The 18,133-nt window shown below is 43.9% G+C and overlaps 1 protein-coding gene across 1 annotated transcript in view; it reads right to left on the bottom strand.

Moving 5' to 3' along the window:
• The window catches only part of LOC144509084 (SUMO-conjugating enzyme UBC9), a 53,058-nt gene that overhangs the window by 8,738 nt on the left and 26,187 nt on the right, over positions 1–18,133 (bottom strand). The window contains exons 4-5 of the mRNA XM_078237420.1: positions 13,971–14,054; positions 946–1,018 (exon numbers count right to left, since the gene is read on the bottom strand). Coding sequence (XP_078093546.1) covers positions 946–1,018; positions 13,971–14,054 — 157 coding nt within the window. The remainder of the gene's footprint in view (positions 1–945; positions 1,019–13,970; positions 14,055–18,133) is intronic.

Raw genomic sequence — 18,133 nt, forward strand, 5'->3', positions numbered from 1 at the left:
TCACAACAAACAGACTGGAATAGGTACCATTTGAAATCGCGGAACAAATCTTTTCAGGGCATAAACATTTCCTTAGTATTAACGGTGGGGGTTGTGTGCGAGTGCAGAAGTCCATTCAAATTGGTGACAGCCCCATAATAAGCAGCAGACCAGGTCAGTTATCAGAATATGGTTGCCTTCCCCCACCTACTTAAACATCTTGTGTTCTGCATAGTTCAGTCAGATTCACATACAGGACAAATTGTCTCCACATGAAGAGGCTACTCCACAAAATAATATAGCTTAATTGCTACCAGCGAAATGCTTTCCACAGAGCAATTTCTAGGCTTTAAAAGATGCACTTAATAAAAACCCTTTTAAACTCAGATGACAGCAGAGGCTGCTGTCGAGTGGCTTGAAGAAAATGCTTCATAATCTCCACATCTGCTGCAGTAGATCATGAAGAACATATAGTACTCCAACTTCTGAGTGCAGGATTCAAATCCAACCAATGTTGATTCAATCTTTACTTTCCATTCACTGGGTTGTCATTTTATCCTGTGTGCAAATTGCAGGGGTACTGCATGTACACAGAATACAATAAAATTGCCTGTCTGAATGTCCGTTCAATCAGGTAACTGCTCTCCCAAGAAATGTCCTCCAAAAGTCAAAATGAATGCTGAATAATTTCAAAGTAAAAAAACAAAATCTCAATCTTCCATGACTGTGACTTTTCACAGTAAGAAGTCTCACAACACCAGACTTCATACTGTGCCCAACCCAATCCAACACCGGCCATCTCCACATTGTGACTTCTCAGTTCAACTGACGAAATAAAAATTGAATTAAATGGCACCAAGCCCCTCTCATTTACCCCAGAGCATTCAGCACTCAAGCACTGACAGAGGTTTGGAGCAAGTCAGTTATTTGGGCCAAGAAAAGAAAACCAAGACAAGAAATGCTTACACTTTGGTGGCGACGAAGGGTAGTCATCCTTGAACAGCATTCGAAGCTTATACTGCCCACCTTCCCACGGCGTCTAGAAGAGAAGAATGTCTTGTTAGCAGACAACCAGATACACCGGTCTAAGTTATTAATCAACACAGCTTTAGTGGGTTCAGTCAACCACTCGCCACAATTCTTAGATATATACAAGCTCAACCCAAACCAATTCTCAAGGTATTAATAACTGATAATGCACAAATTACTTTTGGTAAACAATTCCGTTGTATACGGGCTCTTATTCTAAAGTACTGCTCAAAGCTACAGGAGCCTCTCTTATTTCTAAGAAAATAAATGCAATACAAAAACTAGATTAGATTAAATACAAAAACTAAATTAGATTAATGAACAGACTGATAATTCCAACCAATAAAAATACAAAGCATTCTAATGGTCTAGTGGTATATCATTAGACTATTAATCCAGAAACTCAGCTAATGATCTGGGGTCCCAGGTTCGAATCCTGCCATGACAGATGGTGGAATTTGAATGCAATAAAAAAAAAAATCTGGAATTAAGAACCTACTGATGACCATGAAACCATTGTTGATTGTCAGAAAAACCCATCTGGTTCACTAATGTCCTTTCGGGAAGGAAATCTGGCGTCCTTACCCGGTCTGGCCTACATGTGACTTCGGAGCCACAGCAATGTGGTTGAATCAACTGCCCTCGGGTAACTAAGGATGGGCAATAAATGCTGGCCAGCCAGTGACACCCACGTCCCATGAACAAATAAAAAAGGTATTTTGGAACTTGTGAATGATAAATTTGGGAATGTCAATCATTCTCCTCAATTGTACTACTCTGACCATAATTTACCAGCTTCTACTTACCAAACTACCTCATACCAATCCTATATCAACAGGACCTACAGGGGTTCAAGAATCATAGAATCCCTACAGTACAGAAGGAGGCCATTCAGCCCATTACATACATAGAACAGTACAGCACAGAGTCTGTAACGACCACAATCCCACCCAGGCCCTATTCCCGTAACCCCACACTAGGTTCAATTTAGCATGGCCAACCAACCAAACCCGCACATCTTTGATTATTGGTAGGCAAGAACGTGGGGCTGAAGTTACAAGCAAATCGGCCATTGTCTTACTGAATGGTCGATATGCGTGATCTTCTTGGAGATCCTCTCCACTTTGAGCTGGCGGTTTGCAGTGTCGGTGGTCACCATGATGTGGAGATGCAGGTGTTGGACTGAGGTGGGCACAGTAAGAAGTCTCACAATACCAGGTTAAAGTCCAACAGGTTTATTTGTTATCACGAGCTTTCGGACTGCTGCTCCTTCATCAGGTGAGTCTCACTGAATCGTGGAACAGGTTCAAGGGGCCAACTGGCCTAAAGTAGGCTACTGGCCTACTCCTGCTCCTATCAGATGTTTGCACAGAAAGCAGCAATATGTCTTGTCCTTGGCTGGTAAGGCAGCCAAAATAATCATTCGCATCTCATTCTATCCATTCCCCTCTAATGTCCTATCTTCTGTAGGCAATGTTCCAACATGAAATACTGCCATAGAAGAGGTTGCAAGTCACCATGCCTAAGCGGCAAGTCAACAACTGTAAACTCGAACAAAAGTTGTGCAACTGTGAAAGGCATCACAGCTGAGCCAGGTGCTGTTAGCATCTGGCATCCCATTTCCAGGAAGGTTTGCTTGGTTAGTATACAATGCAGAAAGCTCAGTAAATCATACTGTGATTCGGAGTTCAGTGGGAGACACCAATTCTGGCAATTACACAAACAAATTTGTGATCATATTTTGAAATCCAACCTTCCCCACCCTATTAATATCCAGTCTTAATATCCCAAATACAGTAACTGGCTTCTTGAAAAGTCAGTTTCCCCCTCACACTCCTCCGCCACCCCATAACTTTCCTGGGTCTCTACACGTACTATCTAGCGAGTCATTGGAATATACACTTCTTAGCACCTAGAGGAAGGAAGAAAATAGGAAAAAAAAACACCCAACTGAGCAGGGAATGGGAGGACTGAACTCAATACAAAGCTGTTGGGTGTGACCTATATTGTCACTGTTGATACTGATTTTTATTTAAGTACAGATCATATCACGCTATTACACTTTTTGTCTACAGATCTTATTTGAATGGAGGTCATATTGGGTCTTTTCCCCAAGGAGAGGCAGTGGCGTAGTTGTATGCACACTAGACTATAATTCAAGGACCTGGGTAAAATCCCGTCACGGCAGATTGTGAAATTGGAGTTCAATAAAAATCTGGAATTAAAAGTCTAATGGCGACCATGAAACCCAGTCGATTGTCGTAAAAACCCATCTGGTTCACTACTGTTCCTTAGGGAAGAAAATAGTCTGGCCTACATGGGACTCCAGATCTACAGCAATGTGGTTGACTCTCAAATGCCCTCTGGAATGGAGGGCAGTTCAGGATGGGCAATGAATGCTGGCCCAGCCAGCGACACACACATCTTATATAGTGAATAAAGTTCAGGCTTCCTGGTTTGATGGAGAAACCTAATAAGACGATTTCATCAGGCAATCAAAATCACATTGGAGAGACGAGGCTTACCTTCCTTAAAGGCACGAGCAAAACCAGTTGGATTTTTATCACAATCCAACAGTCTCATGATCACTTTATTGATATTGACTTTACTTTCAGATTCATTTAATAAAACTGCCTTCAGATCTTATTCTCTGGGTCACTAGTCCAGATCTCTGTATTCCTAATGCAATCACATACCAATCCACTACCCTTCCGATATGCCTGCATTGCCGTAAAACACAGTAGAGGGGGAAATTTCAGCAAGTTTCAATTAAGCTAGATGTCACATCCAACAGCAAGAAACTGCCAGCAAAGTGATCGATTCTCACTAAAGCAAAACTCGGCTTTATTGTGTTACTGGTACTATACAGCATTAGGTAGGAACATCGAAACGATGACAAAATATAAAAGGAAAGGATTACATTAGACATGAAATTCAGCTAAACTTTGGGAACACTGAAGCCATTGGCTTTGGCCCCCGCACAACATCCATTCCCTCAATTTAAACATTGCACACACTACTCTCAGGCTAGATTATTCACATTGACCGAATCCTGTGTGACCTAGCCGAGTTCCCAACGCCACGACCTCTCCATCTCAAATACGACCAACGTCTAATAGTGCCCATCTCAACCAGTCGCAGCCAACCTGCTGCTCAAATTCTCATCCAAGACGCTTGTTATCTCCAGCTGAATACTCCAAAACTCTCCTGGCTGGCCTCCCACCCTCCAAAACTCTTTTTTTATTCATTGATGGGAGTCGCTGGCTGACCAGCATTTATTGCCCACCCCTAGTTGCCCTTGAGAAGGTGGTGGTGAGCTGTTTTCTTGAATCGCTGCAGTCCATGTTCTGTGGGTTGCCCCACAATGCCATCAGGGAGGGAATTCCAGTTGCCCACATCATAACTTGCACAAACTTCCGCTCACCCATCAGCCCATGGCTAAATGACTTGACTTGGGGCCCCATCAAACCTGCACCATCCTCATGCTTAAATACTACTTTGGCATCACCCTCCCTTTGTGTTCCAGCTCTACGACCCTCCATTCCACGTGCACCACCCCTAATAATTGTGCCTTTGACTGCTGAGGCTCCTAGCTCTGAAGCTCTGTCTCTAAACCTCTTCACTTTAAGATCCTCAAAACCCAGCTCTGAATGAAGTGCAAGGTCACTCAAATATCTCCCTTTGGATCAATGCCATTTTTATTCATTTATTCTCCCGTCAAGTGCCTTAGATCAGCTTCTTACCACAGAGAGTGTGTAAATTCAAGTTGCTGCTGTTAATTTAAGATGCCATACATATAAATGAAGTGCCAGCAAGAAATTTGCGATGCCATTTTACACAGTCAGAAGCGCTCGAAACTAAAACAGGCCGGAAACGCACAACTGAACTACTGTTACCACGGAAACACTAGTGCTGGACTCCAGCTAATAGCATTTTTTAGGCTCTCAAAATAAACTGAAATTATCACTCACAAAGAGGTGCTTAGCTCAGTGTAAACTTGGTCCTCAGTTCCCACTGCTTGCTGAAGCCTTTCATGGGAAGAAACCTCTATGCGCACACTCACTGTTGCTATGGAATTATAGTATGTCTTAATGAAGGGGGAAGTGGGAGATGAGAGAGAGAGAGAGAGCACTTAGTGGCAAAGATCAGTGTTCAAAAGAGACATGCGACAAAATTATTCTGGAAGGGAGAACAAAAAAAGGGTAAGAATGGCGAACTGAACATTGGCAGGACAAAGAAAGATGTTCTGCTTAGTCAATATGAGGAGCTAAGCAACAAATTAAGATGCTGAACCTCAAGAAGGTAATAATCTTTGGATTATTACCTGAGCCATGTGCAAATTGGCATTGGGCAAAGATGATTAGAGAAATGAATGCATGCCTCAAAGACTGGTGTGGTAGAAGTGGGTTCATGGAGCACTGGCATCAGTACTGGGGAAAGTGGGGGCTGTGCCCTTGGGACAGTTTACCCCTGAACCATGCAGGGGCCAGTGTTCTAGCGAGCTGCATAAGCAGAGAAGCAGACAGGGTTTTAAACCAAATAGATGCAAGGGATCAAATTTGGGAAAACGTGGTGAATCAAAAAGTAGACACAAGGCAAGAGAGAAAGGTACTAACATAGGAAAATGATAAACAGACCGTGACAGAAAGGGTTGGTGTACAAATCTAAGAGCAAATCAGCAGACAAGACTATAAAGGTTACAAAAACAATAAAAGCACAAAACTAAAGGCTTCGTATCTGAATATAGAACATAGAACAGCTACAGCACAAACAGGCCCTTCGGCCCACAAGTTGCGCCGAACAATTTCCTCACCTTCTAGGCTCATCTATAACCCTCTATCTTACTAACCTCCATGAACCTATCCAAAAGTCTCTTAAAAGACTCAATCGAATCCGCTTCCACCACCACTACCGGCAGCCGATTCCACGCACCCACCACCCTCTGAGTGAAAAACTTAATAGAATATAACATTCCCTAACTGGGAATGTACATAGCATTCTAAACAAAACAGACAAACTGATAGTACTTGTTTATTTCCACTTGCACTATCTTATAGCCATTAGAGATATGACTACAGAATGAAATAAATTGGGACCTGAATATTGATGGGGACATGATACTTAGGAAGGACAGGAAGCTAGGAAAAGATGGAGGAGTGGCTCTATTAATTACTGACGGCATTAGCACAATAAAGGGGGATGAAGAGAGTTCAGGAGGCCAGGATGCAGAAGCAATAGAGTTGAGAAATGATAACAGCAAGAAGCCACTTGTAGGAGTGGTGTACAGGCCCCCCTAACCATACCCACAGAGTTGGATGGGAGAAATAATGGGAGCTTGTCACAAAAGGTACGGCGATAATTATAGGGGATCTTTAGAATCATAGAAACCCTACAGTGCAGAAGGAGGCCATTCTGCACTGTAGGGTTTCTATGATTCTATGATATAGATTGGAAAAATCAAACAGGCAAAGATAACCCAGATAAGGAGTTCATAGAATATTTTTGGGATTGCTTCTTAGAACAGCACAATCTGGAGCCAACCAGAGAGCAGGCTATACTAGACCCGGTATTGTGAGATAGGATTAATGACCTCATACTAAAGGCACTCTTGGGTAACTGCAGTCATAAACTGAAGGTAATATTCAATCATATTGAGGGAGAGAAGATTGGGTCCAAAAATCAGCATTCTAAACACAAATGAGGGCAATTATGAATGTATGAAAGCAGAGCTAGCTAATGTGCACTGGCAAGTGAGGCTAGGGATACGTCAATAGAGATACATTTGAAAGGATATTTCAGAATACACAATATAGATACGTTCCATTAAGAATGAAACACTCCAAGGGAAAGACTGACCATTTGTGGTCCATTAAAAAAAAGCATATAACTGCGCAATGGTGGCAGGTGAGAAGCAGCAAAGAATAACTAAAAGGAGGAAAAAAATTGAATACGAGCCAAAGCTAGCTAGAAATTTAACAGATAGTAAGAGTTTCTATAGGACCAACTATAGAGAGTCTGGGGAATCAGGAATGAAAAATAAGGAGATGACAGATGAATTGAACAGGTATTTTGCATTGGACTTCATAAGATACAAGGAACATCCCAGAAAAAGCTGCAAGTCAGGAAATGGAGGGAGGGAGTGGAAGCGGATACGGTAGTGACTTTTAAAGGGGCGTCTTGACAAGTACATGAATAGGGTGGGAATGGAGGGATATGGTCCCCGGAAGGGTAGGAGGTTTTAGTTAGGTCGGGCGGCATGGTCGGTGCAGGCTTGGAGGGCCGAAGAGCCTGTTCTTGTGCTGTAATTTTCTTTGTTCTTAGGAAAGTTGCAATCACCAGGAGAGTAAACTGTTGGAGCTGCAGGCTGATAAGCCCTTGGGTCTTCATCCTAGGGCCTCAAAAGAAGCACGATAATTGTGCCGGTTTAATTTTCCTAAACTCCCTCGATTCAGGGAATGTTCCATTAGGTTAGAAAACAGCAAATGTAGCTTTTTTATTCATTTACGCGAAGTGGCCTTCGCTAGATAAACCAGCATTTATTGCCCATTCATAATTGCCCTCAAGAAGGTGGTGGTGCGCTGCGTTCTTGAATCGCTTTAGTCCATGTGGTGTACGAATACCTACAGTGCTGTTAGGAAGGGTGTTCCAGTATTTTGACCCAGCGACAGTGAAGGAATGGCGATATATTTCCAAGTCCGAATGGTGAGTGGTTTGGAGGGGACTATCCAGGTGATAGTATTCCCATCTATCTGCTGTCATTGTCCTTCAAAATGGTGAGTGGTCATGGGTTTAGAAGCTGCTAAGGAACTTGTACTTGATACACACTGCTACTACTGTGCATAGGTGGTCGAGGGAGTGAACGTTTGTGGACGAGGTGCCAATCAAGCAGGCTTCTTTTATCTTAGATGGTGTCAAGGTTTGAGTGTTGTTGGAGCTGCACCCATCCAGGCAAGGGGCGAGCATTCCATCACATTCCTGACTTGTGCCTCGTAGATTGCGGACAGGACTTTGGGAGTCAGATGGTGAGTTGATAGTGGGATTCAGCGATGGTAATGCCATTGAATATCATGGGGCAATGGTTAAACTCTCTTGTTGGAAATGGTCATTGCTTGACACTTGTGTGGTACAAATGTTACTTGCCACTAGTTGGTCCAAGCCTAGATATTGTCCAGACATGGATTGCTTTAGCATCTGAGTCGCCGCATATGGTGGACATTCTGGAATCATCTGCAAGCATCCCCACTTCTAACCTTACAATGGAAGGGAGACCATCGATGAAGCAGCTGAAGATGGTTGGGCCTAGGACATTCCAAGGAACTCCTGCAGTGATGTCCTGGAGTTGAGATGTCTGACCTCCAACAACCACAACCACGTTCAGTTGTGCTAGATATAACTCCAACCAGGAGAGGATTTTTCCTGATTCCCACTGACTCCAGTTTGTCCAGGCTCCTAATGCCATACTGTCAAATGCTGCCTTGACATCAAGGGCAGTCACTCTCACCTCTGAAGTTCAGCTCTTTTGCCCATACTTGAATCAAGGCTGCAATGAAGTCAGGAGCTGAGTGGTCCCGGCAGAACCCAACTGAGCATCAGTGAGCAGATTAAAGCTAAGCAAGTGTCACTTGATAGCACTGTTGATGACCCCATCCATCACTTTACTAATGATTAAGAGTAGACTGATGGGGCTATAATTGGCTGGGTTAGATTTGTCCTGCTTTGCATGTACAGGACATACCTGGGCAATTTTCCAACTTGCTGTGTCGATGCCAGTGTTGTAGCTGTAGAGAACAGTCTGGCTAGGGGCGCAGCAAGTTGTGGAGCAAAATTCTTACAGTACCATTGCCAGAGGACTGTCAGGGCCTATAGCTTTTGCAGTGTGCGTCTTCAACCATTTCTTAATTATCACATGGAGTGAATCAAATTGACTGGAGACTGGCATCTGTGATGCTGGGGATCTCCAGAGTGGGTGGAAATGGATCATTGGCTCAGCGCTTCTGCCTGAAGATTGTAGCAAGTGCCTCGACCTTCTGCACTGATGTGCTGGACTTCTCCACCATTGCAGATGGGGTACGTGTGGCACCTCCTCCTCCAGTGAGTTGTTTCATTATCCACCACCATATATGGCTGGAAGAAGCAGGACTGCAGAGCTCAGATCTGATCCTTTGGTTGTGGAATCACTTGGCTCTGTCTATCACATGCTGCACACAAGTACTCCTGTGTTGTAGCTTCATCAGGTTGATATTTTATTTTTAAGTATGCCTGGTGCTGCTCCTGGCATGCCCTCCTGCACTATTTTGTTACATATTTATTAGTGTCACAAGTAGGCTTACATTAATACTGCAATGAAGTTACTGTGAAAATCCCCTAGTCGCCACACTCCAGGTACACTGATCGGGTACACTGAGGGAGAATTTAGCATGGCCAATGCACCTAACCAGCACCTCTTTCAGACTGTGGGAGGAAACCGGAGCACCCGGAGGAAACCCACGCAGACACGGGGAGAACATGCAGACTCCGCACAGTCAGTGACACAAGCCGGGAATCGAACTCGGGTCCCTGGCATGGGGCAGCAGTGCCACCATGCCACCCCAATCTTCATTGAACCAGGGTTGATTCCCTGGATTGGTGGTACAGTTGGGGATCTGCAGGGCCACGAGGCGATTGTGGTTGAATATAATTCTGTGGCTCATCAGTGCCTCATGGTTGCCCAGCCTCAAGTTGCGAGATCTGTTCAAAATTTATAAAATCTAGCATAGTGGTAATGCCACACATGATGGAGAATATCCTCAATATGAAGACAGGACCTAGTCTCCAAAAGGACTGTGCAGTGGTCACCCCTACCAATACTGTCACGGACAGATGCACTGATGTGATCAAGTATGTTTCATTGGTCCCTCACCATTTCCACAGACCCTTTAGGACTTAGCCAGTAGTGCCAAAAGAGAAAATGCTGGAAAATCTCAGCAGGTCTGGCAACATCTGTGAGGAGAGTAAAGAGCTGACGTTCCGAGTCCAGATGACCCTTTGTCAAAGCTAAAAGGCATAGAAAATTTGGAGATATTTATACTGCAGGGGGAGGGAATGAAAGAGGAGTCACAGCCACGGAAACCGGGAGAAAAGACTGCTAATGGCAGTCCACAGACAGAATAAAGGGTGTGTATGGCCAAACGGCAGAGAAGCTGCGACAGATAAAGAGGTTGGGAGAGGAGGGAAAAAATGGGACAGAGGTAGAATGTAGAAAAGGGGAAGTGGGGCGGAGAAAAGGTAAGGGAAGGGGATGAAGTAGGGAGAAAGAATGGGGGGGGGGGGGGGGGAAGGAAAAATGAAGAAAGACAATAAAAGAAATAAAAAGATAGAGAACAGTAACAAAATTAAATAAAATAGAATGAAAACAAAAGAGGGCCAAGGTGGGGTAGAGCAAATCGTCTGAAGTTGTTGAATTTGATGCTGAGACCGGAAGGCTGTAAAGTGCCGAGTCGGAAGATGAGATGCTGTTCCTCCAGTTTGCGCTGAGCTTCACTGGAACATTGCAGCCGGCCAAGGAGAGACATGTGGGCATGGGAGCAGGATTGTGCATTAAAATGGCAAGCAACCAGAAGTCAGTCAGTAGTGCTGCTGCTGAGCCACTCTTGGCAATGGATGTTGAAGCCCCCCGCCCAGAGTATATTCTGCACCCTTGCCACCCTCTAGTGCTTCTTCCAAGTGGTGTGGGGGTGAGTGGCGAGGAGGTTATAGCAGTGCTTTTAGGAAATCTTAATACAGTCAGGCTGAGTCAACATGGTTTTGTGAAAGGGAAATCACGTTTAACCAATTTATTGGAGTTCTCTGAATTAACATGTGCTGTGAATAAAGGGGAAACCAGTAGATGTACTGTCCTTACATTTCCAGAAGGCATAAGGCACCACATCAAAGGTTATTGCAGAAAATCAAAAATCATTGCGTGGGGGTAACATATTAACATGGAGAGAATATTGTCTAGCCAACTGGAAACAGAAAATAGGCATAAACAGGTCATTTTCTGGTTTGCAAAATGCAACAGGGATCAGTTCTGGAGTCTCAACTATTTACAATTTACATAAATAATTTGGATAGATGTACGATAGCTAAATTTGCTGATAATGCAAAGACAGATAAGATAGTAAGATGTGAAGAGAACATAAGGAGGCTACAAAGGGATATATAGGTTAAGTGAGTGGACAAAGATCTGGCAAAAGGTGTGCAAGGTGGGAAAATGTGAGATGTCCATTTTGACAGCAAGAAGAAAAGATATTATGGATTACAGAGCTCTAGATGCAGAGGGATCTGGGTGCCCTAGTGCATGAATCGCAAAAGGTTAGTGTGCAGATATAGCAAGTAATTAGGAAAGCTAATAAAATGTTATATTTTATTGCAAGGGAAACCAAGTACAAAAGTAGAGGTGTTATGCTTTCGTTAGTAAGAAGTTTAACAACACCAGGTTAAAGTCCAACAGGTTTATTTGGTAGCAAAAGCCACACAAGCTTTCGGAGCTCCAAGCCCCTTGGAGCTTGGAGGGGCTTGGAGCTCCAAAAGCTTGTGTGGCTTTTGCTACCAAATAAACCTGTTGGACTTTAACCTGGTGTTGTTAAACTTCTTACTGTGTTTACCCCAGTCCAACGCCGGCATCTCCACATCATGCTTTCGTTATACAGGGCATTGATGAGACCACATCTTGAGTAGTGTGTGCAATATCAGGTCTTCTTATTTAAGGAAGGATGTAAATGCTTGGAAGCAGTTTAGGGAAGGTTGATGGGCCTTATACCTAGAATGGGAGGGATGTCTTATGAGGAAACATCGGACAAGCTAGGTTACTATCTGCTGGAGTTTAGTAAAGCAACAGGCATCACAATTGAAGCCTTTAAGATCCCGAGGGGTCTTGACAAGGTGGATGTGGAGATGATATTTCGTTGTGTGGGAGAATCTAGAACTAGGTGTCACTGTTTAAAAATAAGAGGAAAGAGGAGAATAGTTTTTTTTAAGAAAGCGGATCATGGGCCTTTGGAACACTTCCTCCAAGGGCAGGGAAAACAGTCTTTGATATTTTTAGAGTGGAGCTAGATAGATTCCTGATGGGGAAGGGGGGAAAGATGATCAGGGGTAGGTGGGAACATGGAATTGAGATTACAATCAGATTAGCCATAATCTTATTGAATGATGGAGCAAGGTCAAGGGATCAAGAGGTCGACGCATGCACCTAATACACGTTCACAAGTTTGTATTTCGCCGACCACAGATTTTCAGGATTGTAACTACTGGGCTAACCTGTTAAATTGCAGCTGCAAGAAAACTCCTAACTTAGTGCACAAGTGTCAGATTGAATGAGACTGAATTAGTTGACAAAAGAATTTTGTCCCCCCCCCAAAAAAAGTCAAGCTATGGGCAGCACAGTGGTTAGCATTGCTGCCTCACAGCGCCACGGACCCGGGTTCAATTCCGGCCTTGGGTGACTGTCTGTGTGGAATTTGCAAATTCTCCCCGCATCTGCAGGGGTTTCCCCCACAGGCCAAAGATTTTCAGATTAGGTGACACAGTGGTTAGCACTGTTGCCTCACGGTGCCAGGGATACAAGTTTAATTCCTGGTTTGGGTCATTGCCTGTGTGGAGTCTGCACGTTCTCCCGTGGCTGCGTGGGTTTCCTCCAGGTGCTCCAGTATCCTCCCACAGTCCAAAAAAGGTGGTTAGGTGCATTGGCTGTGCTAAATTCTCCCTCAGTGTACCCGAACCAACGCCGGAGTGTGGCGACTCAGGGATTTTCACAGTAACTTCATTGCAACGTTAACGTAAGCCTACTTATGACACTAATAAATAAACTTGAACCTTAAACTAAATTGCCCCTTAATGTCCCGAGAGATGTAGATTAGGGAATTAGCGGGGCAAATGCATGGGGTTACAGGGATAGGGTGGGGGCCTGGGTAAGATGCTCTGTCGAAGAGTCGGTGCAGACTTGATGGGCTGAATGGCCTCCTTCTACAGTGTAGAGATTCTACGATTTGGAGTGCAATGCCTGAAAGACTGGTGGAAGCAAATTCAATAGTTAGTTTCACAAGGATTTGGATAACTACGGGAGGGAAAATTTGAAGGACTATTAGGAGGCGAGACTGGCACCAATTGGATAGCTTTTTCAAGGGCTGGCATGTACACAATGAGGCAAGTGTCCACCTCCTATGATTCTACGAATGTAATCCTGACATACTTTTTAAAATAAATCAGCGCATCCTTGACTTCATGCTTTGGGTAAGAAAATTTCCCTTTCGACCAAGTGCAATGATAAAGGAAGACAAGTTGCTTTTGGCTGACTGTAAACCAAGTGAGAAACAGACTCTGAGCTGCACCACTAGTCTACGACCACAACAGACTTAAGTTTTATGTAGCACCTTATCACATCTTTCAGAAACATCGCAGTGTTTCATATATATATAATAATAGAGACAAATTACTTTGATGTCTCATCTCTCATGCAGACAAAAACTGCAGCCCTTTCTGCATACAGAACAGCACGGAGATTAACAACTACTTTCACTTTGAGTGAACAATGTTGAACTGGGCATCAAAAAAAAAGCTCCCAGTTCTTCCTGAAAGATACCATGGAGGGGGGGGAATATAGCCTATCTGAAGCACTGACAGGAACATCTCAACAGAAGGAGGATGCCTCCTCCTCCTGTGTCATGCACCAGAGATGGTTCAATGTTTTTCCACCCTTACTTCTCCAAGGCAAGACCGACGGAGCACTAACATTTTAAATAAACATTATGGTAGGACAAACAACAACTTTTGAGCTTGTAAATCAGATTTAAAAGGAGTGGCACAAATTTTTAAACAAATGTTTAATTTTAAAGTTTTTTTTCCCCTTTCCCCTAATGTCACAAGCGTCCCCTGCTCCCAAGCAACTAAACTTCCCATTGGAGTCATAACTAAGTTGAAGTGCAGATGCATATTATACTTACTGCCTTTTTACCAGGGATAGCACATTCCCAGTTCATTAAGTTTAGAGTACCATCTGGATTCTTTGTGGGTACTGCAACAAAGCCCTGTCAGTAAAACAGAACAAAAGAAAGAGTTAGGACTGACAGAGTACACTTAGTATAAGCGATTCCTTCATATGTGGGCATCCAGACAGGGGTGTAACTTTGATTCAGCTTCACTGAAGAGTATTATAGGGCACGAAATACACTAAATTTCACATGAGAAAATAAATTTGCTGCTTATATTTAACCGTGCTACTCACAGAGGAGGATTTTCAGTAATTACAAGAAACGAGACATGAAGACTACATTTGTTGGCTGCTCCGATTTACATAAAGACAAGCAGATTGAGCTTTAAGCTACAAGTCAAAGGCTGACAATTTGGAGAAAAAATGTATTTAGTGCCCAGTCAGTCGTTTTTCCTTTTAAGTATATCTGCTCCCTATTGCCACGGTCCAAGCAGTACCACTAGTACAAGAAAACCAGGTGACACCATATAGCTCACTGGTCTGCGGGGGTCAACTTTTTTTTCCCTTCAAATCTCTGCCGAACAAGAAATGCCTTGGATTCTGCAAGTTTGGGATGCACTGAAAAAATTGAATAGAACATAGAACAGTACAGCACAGAACAGGCCCTTCGGCCCACGATGTTGTGCTGAGCTTTATCTGAAACCAAGATCAAGCTATCCCACTCCCTATCATCCTGGTGTGCTCCATGTGCCTATCCAATGACCGCTTAAATGTTCCTAAAGTGTCTGACTCCACTATCACTGCAGGCAGTCCATTCCACACCCCAACCACTGTCTGCGTAAAGAACCTACCTCTGATATCCTTCCTATATCTCCCACCATGAACCCTATAGTTATGCCCCCTTGTAATAGCTCCATCCACCCGAGGAAATAGTCTTTGAATGTTCACTCTATCTATCCCCTTCATCATTTTATAAACCTCTATTAAGTCTCCCCTCAACCTCCGCCGCTCCAGAGAGAAAAGCCCTGGCTTCCTCAACCTTTCCTCATAAGACCTACCCTCCAAACCAGGCAGCATCCTGGTAAATCTCCTTTGCACTCTTTCCAGCGCTTCCACATCCTTCTTATAGTGAGGTGACCAGAACTGCACACAATCGACCAAGTTTTAAACTTAAGTTTACTCTGCCTGTGGCATGCTGTAGATGGGTGCTAACTGCTGGCAGTCTCTCAAAGGAAAAGCAAAAATTAAGAACTCTAATCTGCTCAAATCGGGTGGTATGCTTTAGTGGGAGGCATACCAGGATATCATTGGATTTGCATCTAAATATTCTGGGCAGGAGAACATTGGCTCATCCAATCTATTTTTCTAATCATCTAATCAGATTCGTTAATGAGATTAGAGAACCAATGAGTTGTGTTTCATAACCAACACGCCTGGTGTCCTACCCAGTGTAAACTTCACAGTGGCACAGCGGTTAGCACTGCTGCCTCACAGCAGCAGGGACCAGGGTTCGATTCCCAGCTTGGGTGACTGTGTGGAGTTTGCACGTTCTGCCAGTGCCTGCGTGGGCTTCTGGTTTTCTCCCACTCTCCAAAGATATGCAGGTCAGGTTGACTGGCTATCGTAAACTGTCCCTTTGTGTTAGGGGCACTAAAAGGATAAGTACATGGGGTTACGGGGATAGAGCCTGGGTGGAACTGTGGTCGGTGCAGACACGATGGGCCAAATGGCCTCCTTCTGCACTGTACGGATTCTATGACCATCTAAACCTCTGCTACAGATGTCCCAACTTGCACCAAGTCCTGTTCAGTCACCATTCCTGTGCTCGCTGACTTTCACCGACCTCCAGTCCAACAACATCGCAAAGTTAAAATTATGTTCCATTCCCTCCAGGGAATTGTTACTCCCAATTCCTGTAACCACCTTCAACCCTACAACAGAGAACCTGAGAGCTGCTCCAATTCCAGCCTCTTGAGCATCCCTATTTTTCATGGCTCCACCACTGACAGTTGCCTAGACCCCAAGCTCTAGAATTCCATCCTTAAATCACTTTTTTTTTTTACATAGGACATCCAAATTAGGAGTCGGCCATTTGGCCCTTCGAGCCTCCTCTGTCATTCAATATGATGGCTGATCTGATTTCAACCTCTGTCTACCCCAATAATCTTTCATCTTTGCTCATCAATAATCTACCTAACTCTGAATATTTTTAAGGCAAAGATTCTGCTTCCACCGCATCTTGGAGGAAGCAAGTTCCTAAGACTCGCGATCCTCAAACAAAAATTCTCCTAATCTGTTTTAAATGGACGACCCCTTATTTTTAAATAGCAGCCCCCCAATTCTAGATTCTCCCACAAGGGGAAACAGCCTCTCTACATCCACCCTGTCAAGTCCTCTCAGGATTCCTACATGTTTTAATCAAGTCGCCTCTTATTTCTCTGAACTCCAGCAGATACAAGCCTGGCTTGTCCAGTCTTTCTTCATAAGACAACCTGTCCAGTCTAGATATTAGTCTAGTAAATAAGACCAATAGGAGACACAGTTTCGAGATGTGCTCTCACCAATGCCCTGCACTTGCATTCAATTCCCTTCACAAGTAAGATGCACCTTGAATCTTCCTCCTCACTAAATCTCACCTGCCCTAATATCATGTGGCTCAGTGTCAACCTTTTTTGCTAAGGCTTAAAGTTTATTTATTAGTTTCACAAGTAGGCTTACATTAACACTGCAATGAAGTGACTGTGAAATCCCCTAGTTGCCACACTCCGGCGCCTGTTCGGGTACACTGAGGGATGCCAATGCATCTAACCAGCCGTCTTTCGGACTGTGGAGCACCTGGAAGAAACCCACGCAGACATGGGGAGAACGTGCAGATTCTGCACAGAGAGTGACCTAGGCCAGGAATCGAACCCAGGTCCTCTGGAGCACTTTGGGGCATTTACTACATTAAAGACATGATATATGTATTTTTTTTAAACATATAAAAAGCCTGCCATAACATCCCATTCTATCATTCCAAATGAAAAGCTATTTTACAATCCTACATATCACCTTCTTATTTTCTTTCAACACCAAATCTATCCTGTTCCTCAAATCTTTTTCTGGACGTAAATTCTTGCTACTGGCAAGTCCTTCCTCTTCCGAGTAAACTTTTATGGTAGACAAATATTCCCCACCTCAGCCTTTTGTTCAAGACCTATCACTAATAATGCAAGACCAAGTGTCTTCTACTACTAACCCTGTGCCACAAATGTTCACCCAGGGCCGATCTGGCTTACTACAACAGCTACCCACGTAAGATGGGCAGAGATTGACATTGAACAATTTCAGTCAGCGAATCAATTTATACTGGAGATTCTGAACTTAAGCAGTAAAATTAAACTTCAATATTCTTCTCGTCTGGACCAAGTGGGGGACTACCCACTTCCAGTCCCAACAATTTAATTTAATCAATCTTTATTTTCTGATCAACAGGGAGTCACATTCAGTGCAATTTAAAGAATTGCATTTTAACAGAATATTCCAAATTCCTACCCCTCAGAGCAACAACGCCCATGTTTATACATCACAGGAAACTCAGCAAGGCCAGAGGACCATAGAATCCTGTAGTGCAGAAGGCCAGTTGGCCGATCGAGTCTGCACCAACCACAATCCCACCCAGACCCTATCCCCATAACCCCATGTATTTACCCTAGCTAATCCCCCCAACACTAAGGGGCAATTTGCTATAGCCAATCCACCTATCCTGCACACTTTTGGACTGTGGGAGGAAACGGGAGCACCCGAAGGAAACCCACACAGACATGGGGAGAATGTGCAAACTCCACACAGACGGTCACCCGAGGCTGGAATTGAACCCTCGTCCCTGTTGCTGTGAGGCAGCAGTGCTAACCACTGTCCCACCCACAGTGGGGCACATTTGGTATCAGCGAGTTGCCTACATAATAACGAGTGCACCTCAAAATGTATTCCACTGGTTGTAAAACCCCTTTGAATGTCCTGACCTCATGAAAGATGCTAATACCAAGGTTCTTTTATGGAAGATGCATAAACAACCTGAGTCTAATCCCCAAGTGTGTAGGAGTCCACGGCGCAAGATATTGCTCACCTTGTGTCTCACTACACTAAAATATTAAATGCCACAAAAGGTCAACCAACAGAATGCAAAATAATTTC

The sequence above is a fragment of the Mustelus asterias genome, chromosome 21 (genome assembly GCF_964213995.1).
Source record: "Mustelus asterias chromosome 21, sMusAst1.hap1.1, whole genome shotgun sequence".
NCBI lineage: Eukaryota > Metazoa > Chordata > Chondrichthyes > Carcharhiniformes > Triakidae > Mustelus > Mustelus asterias.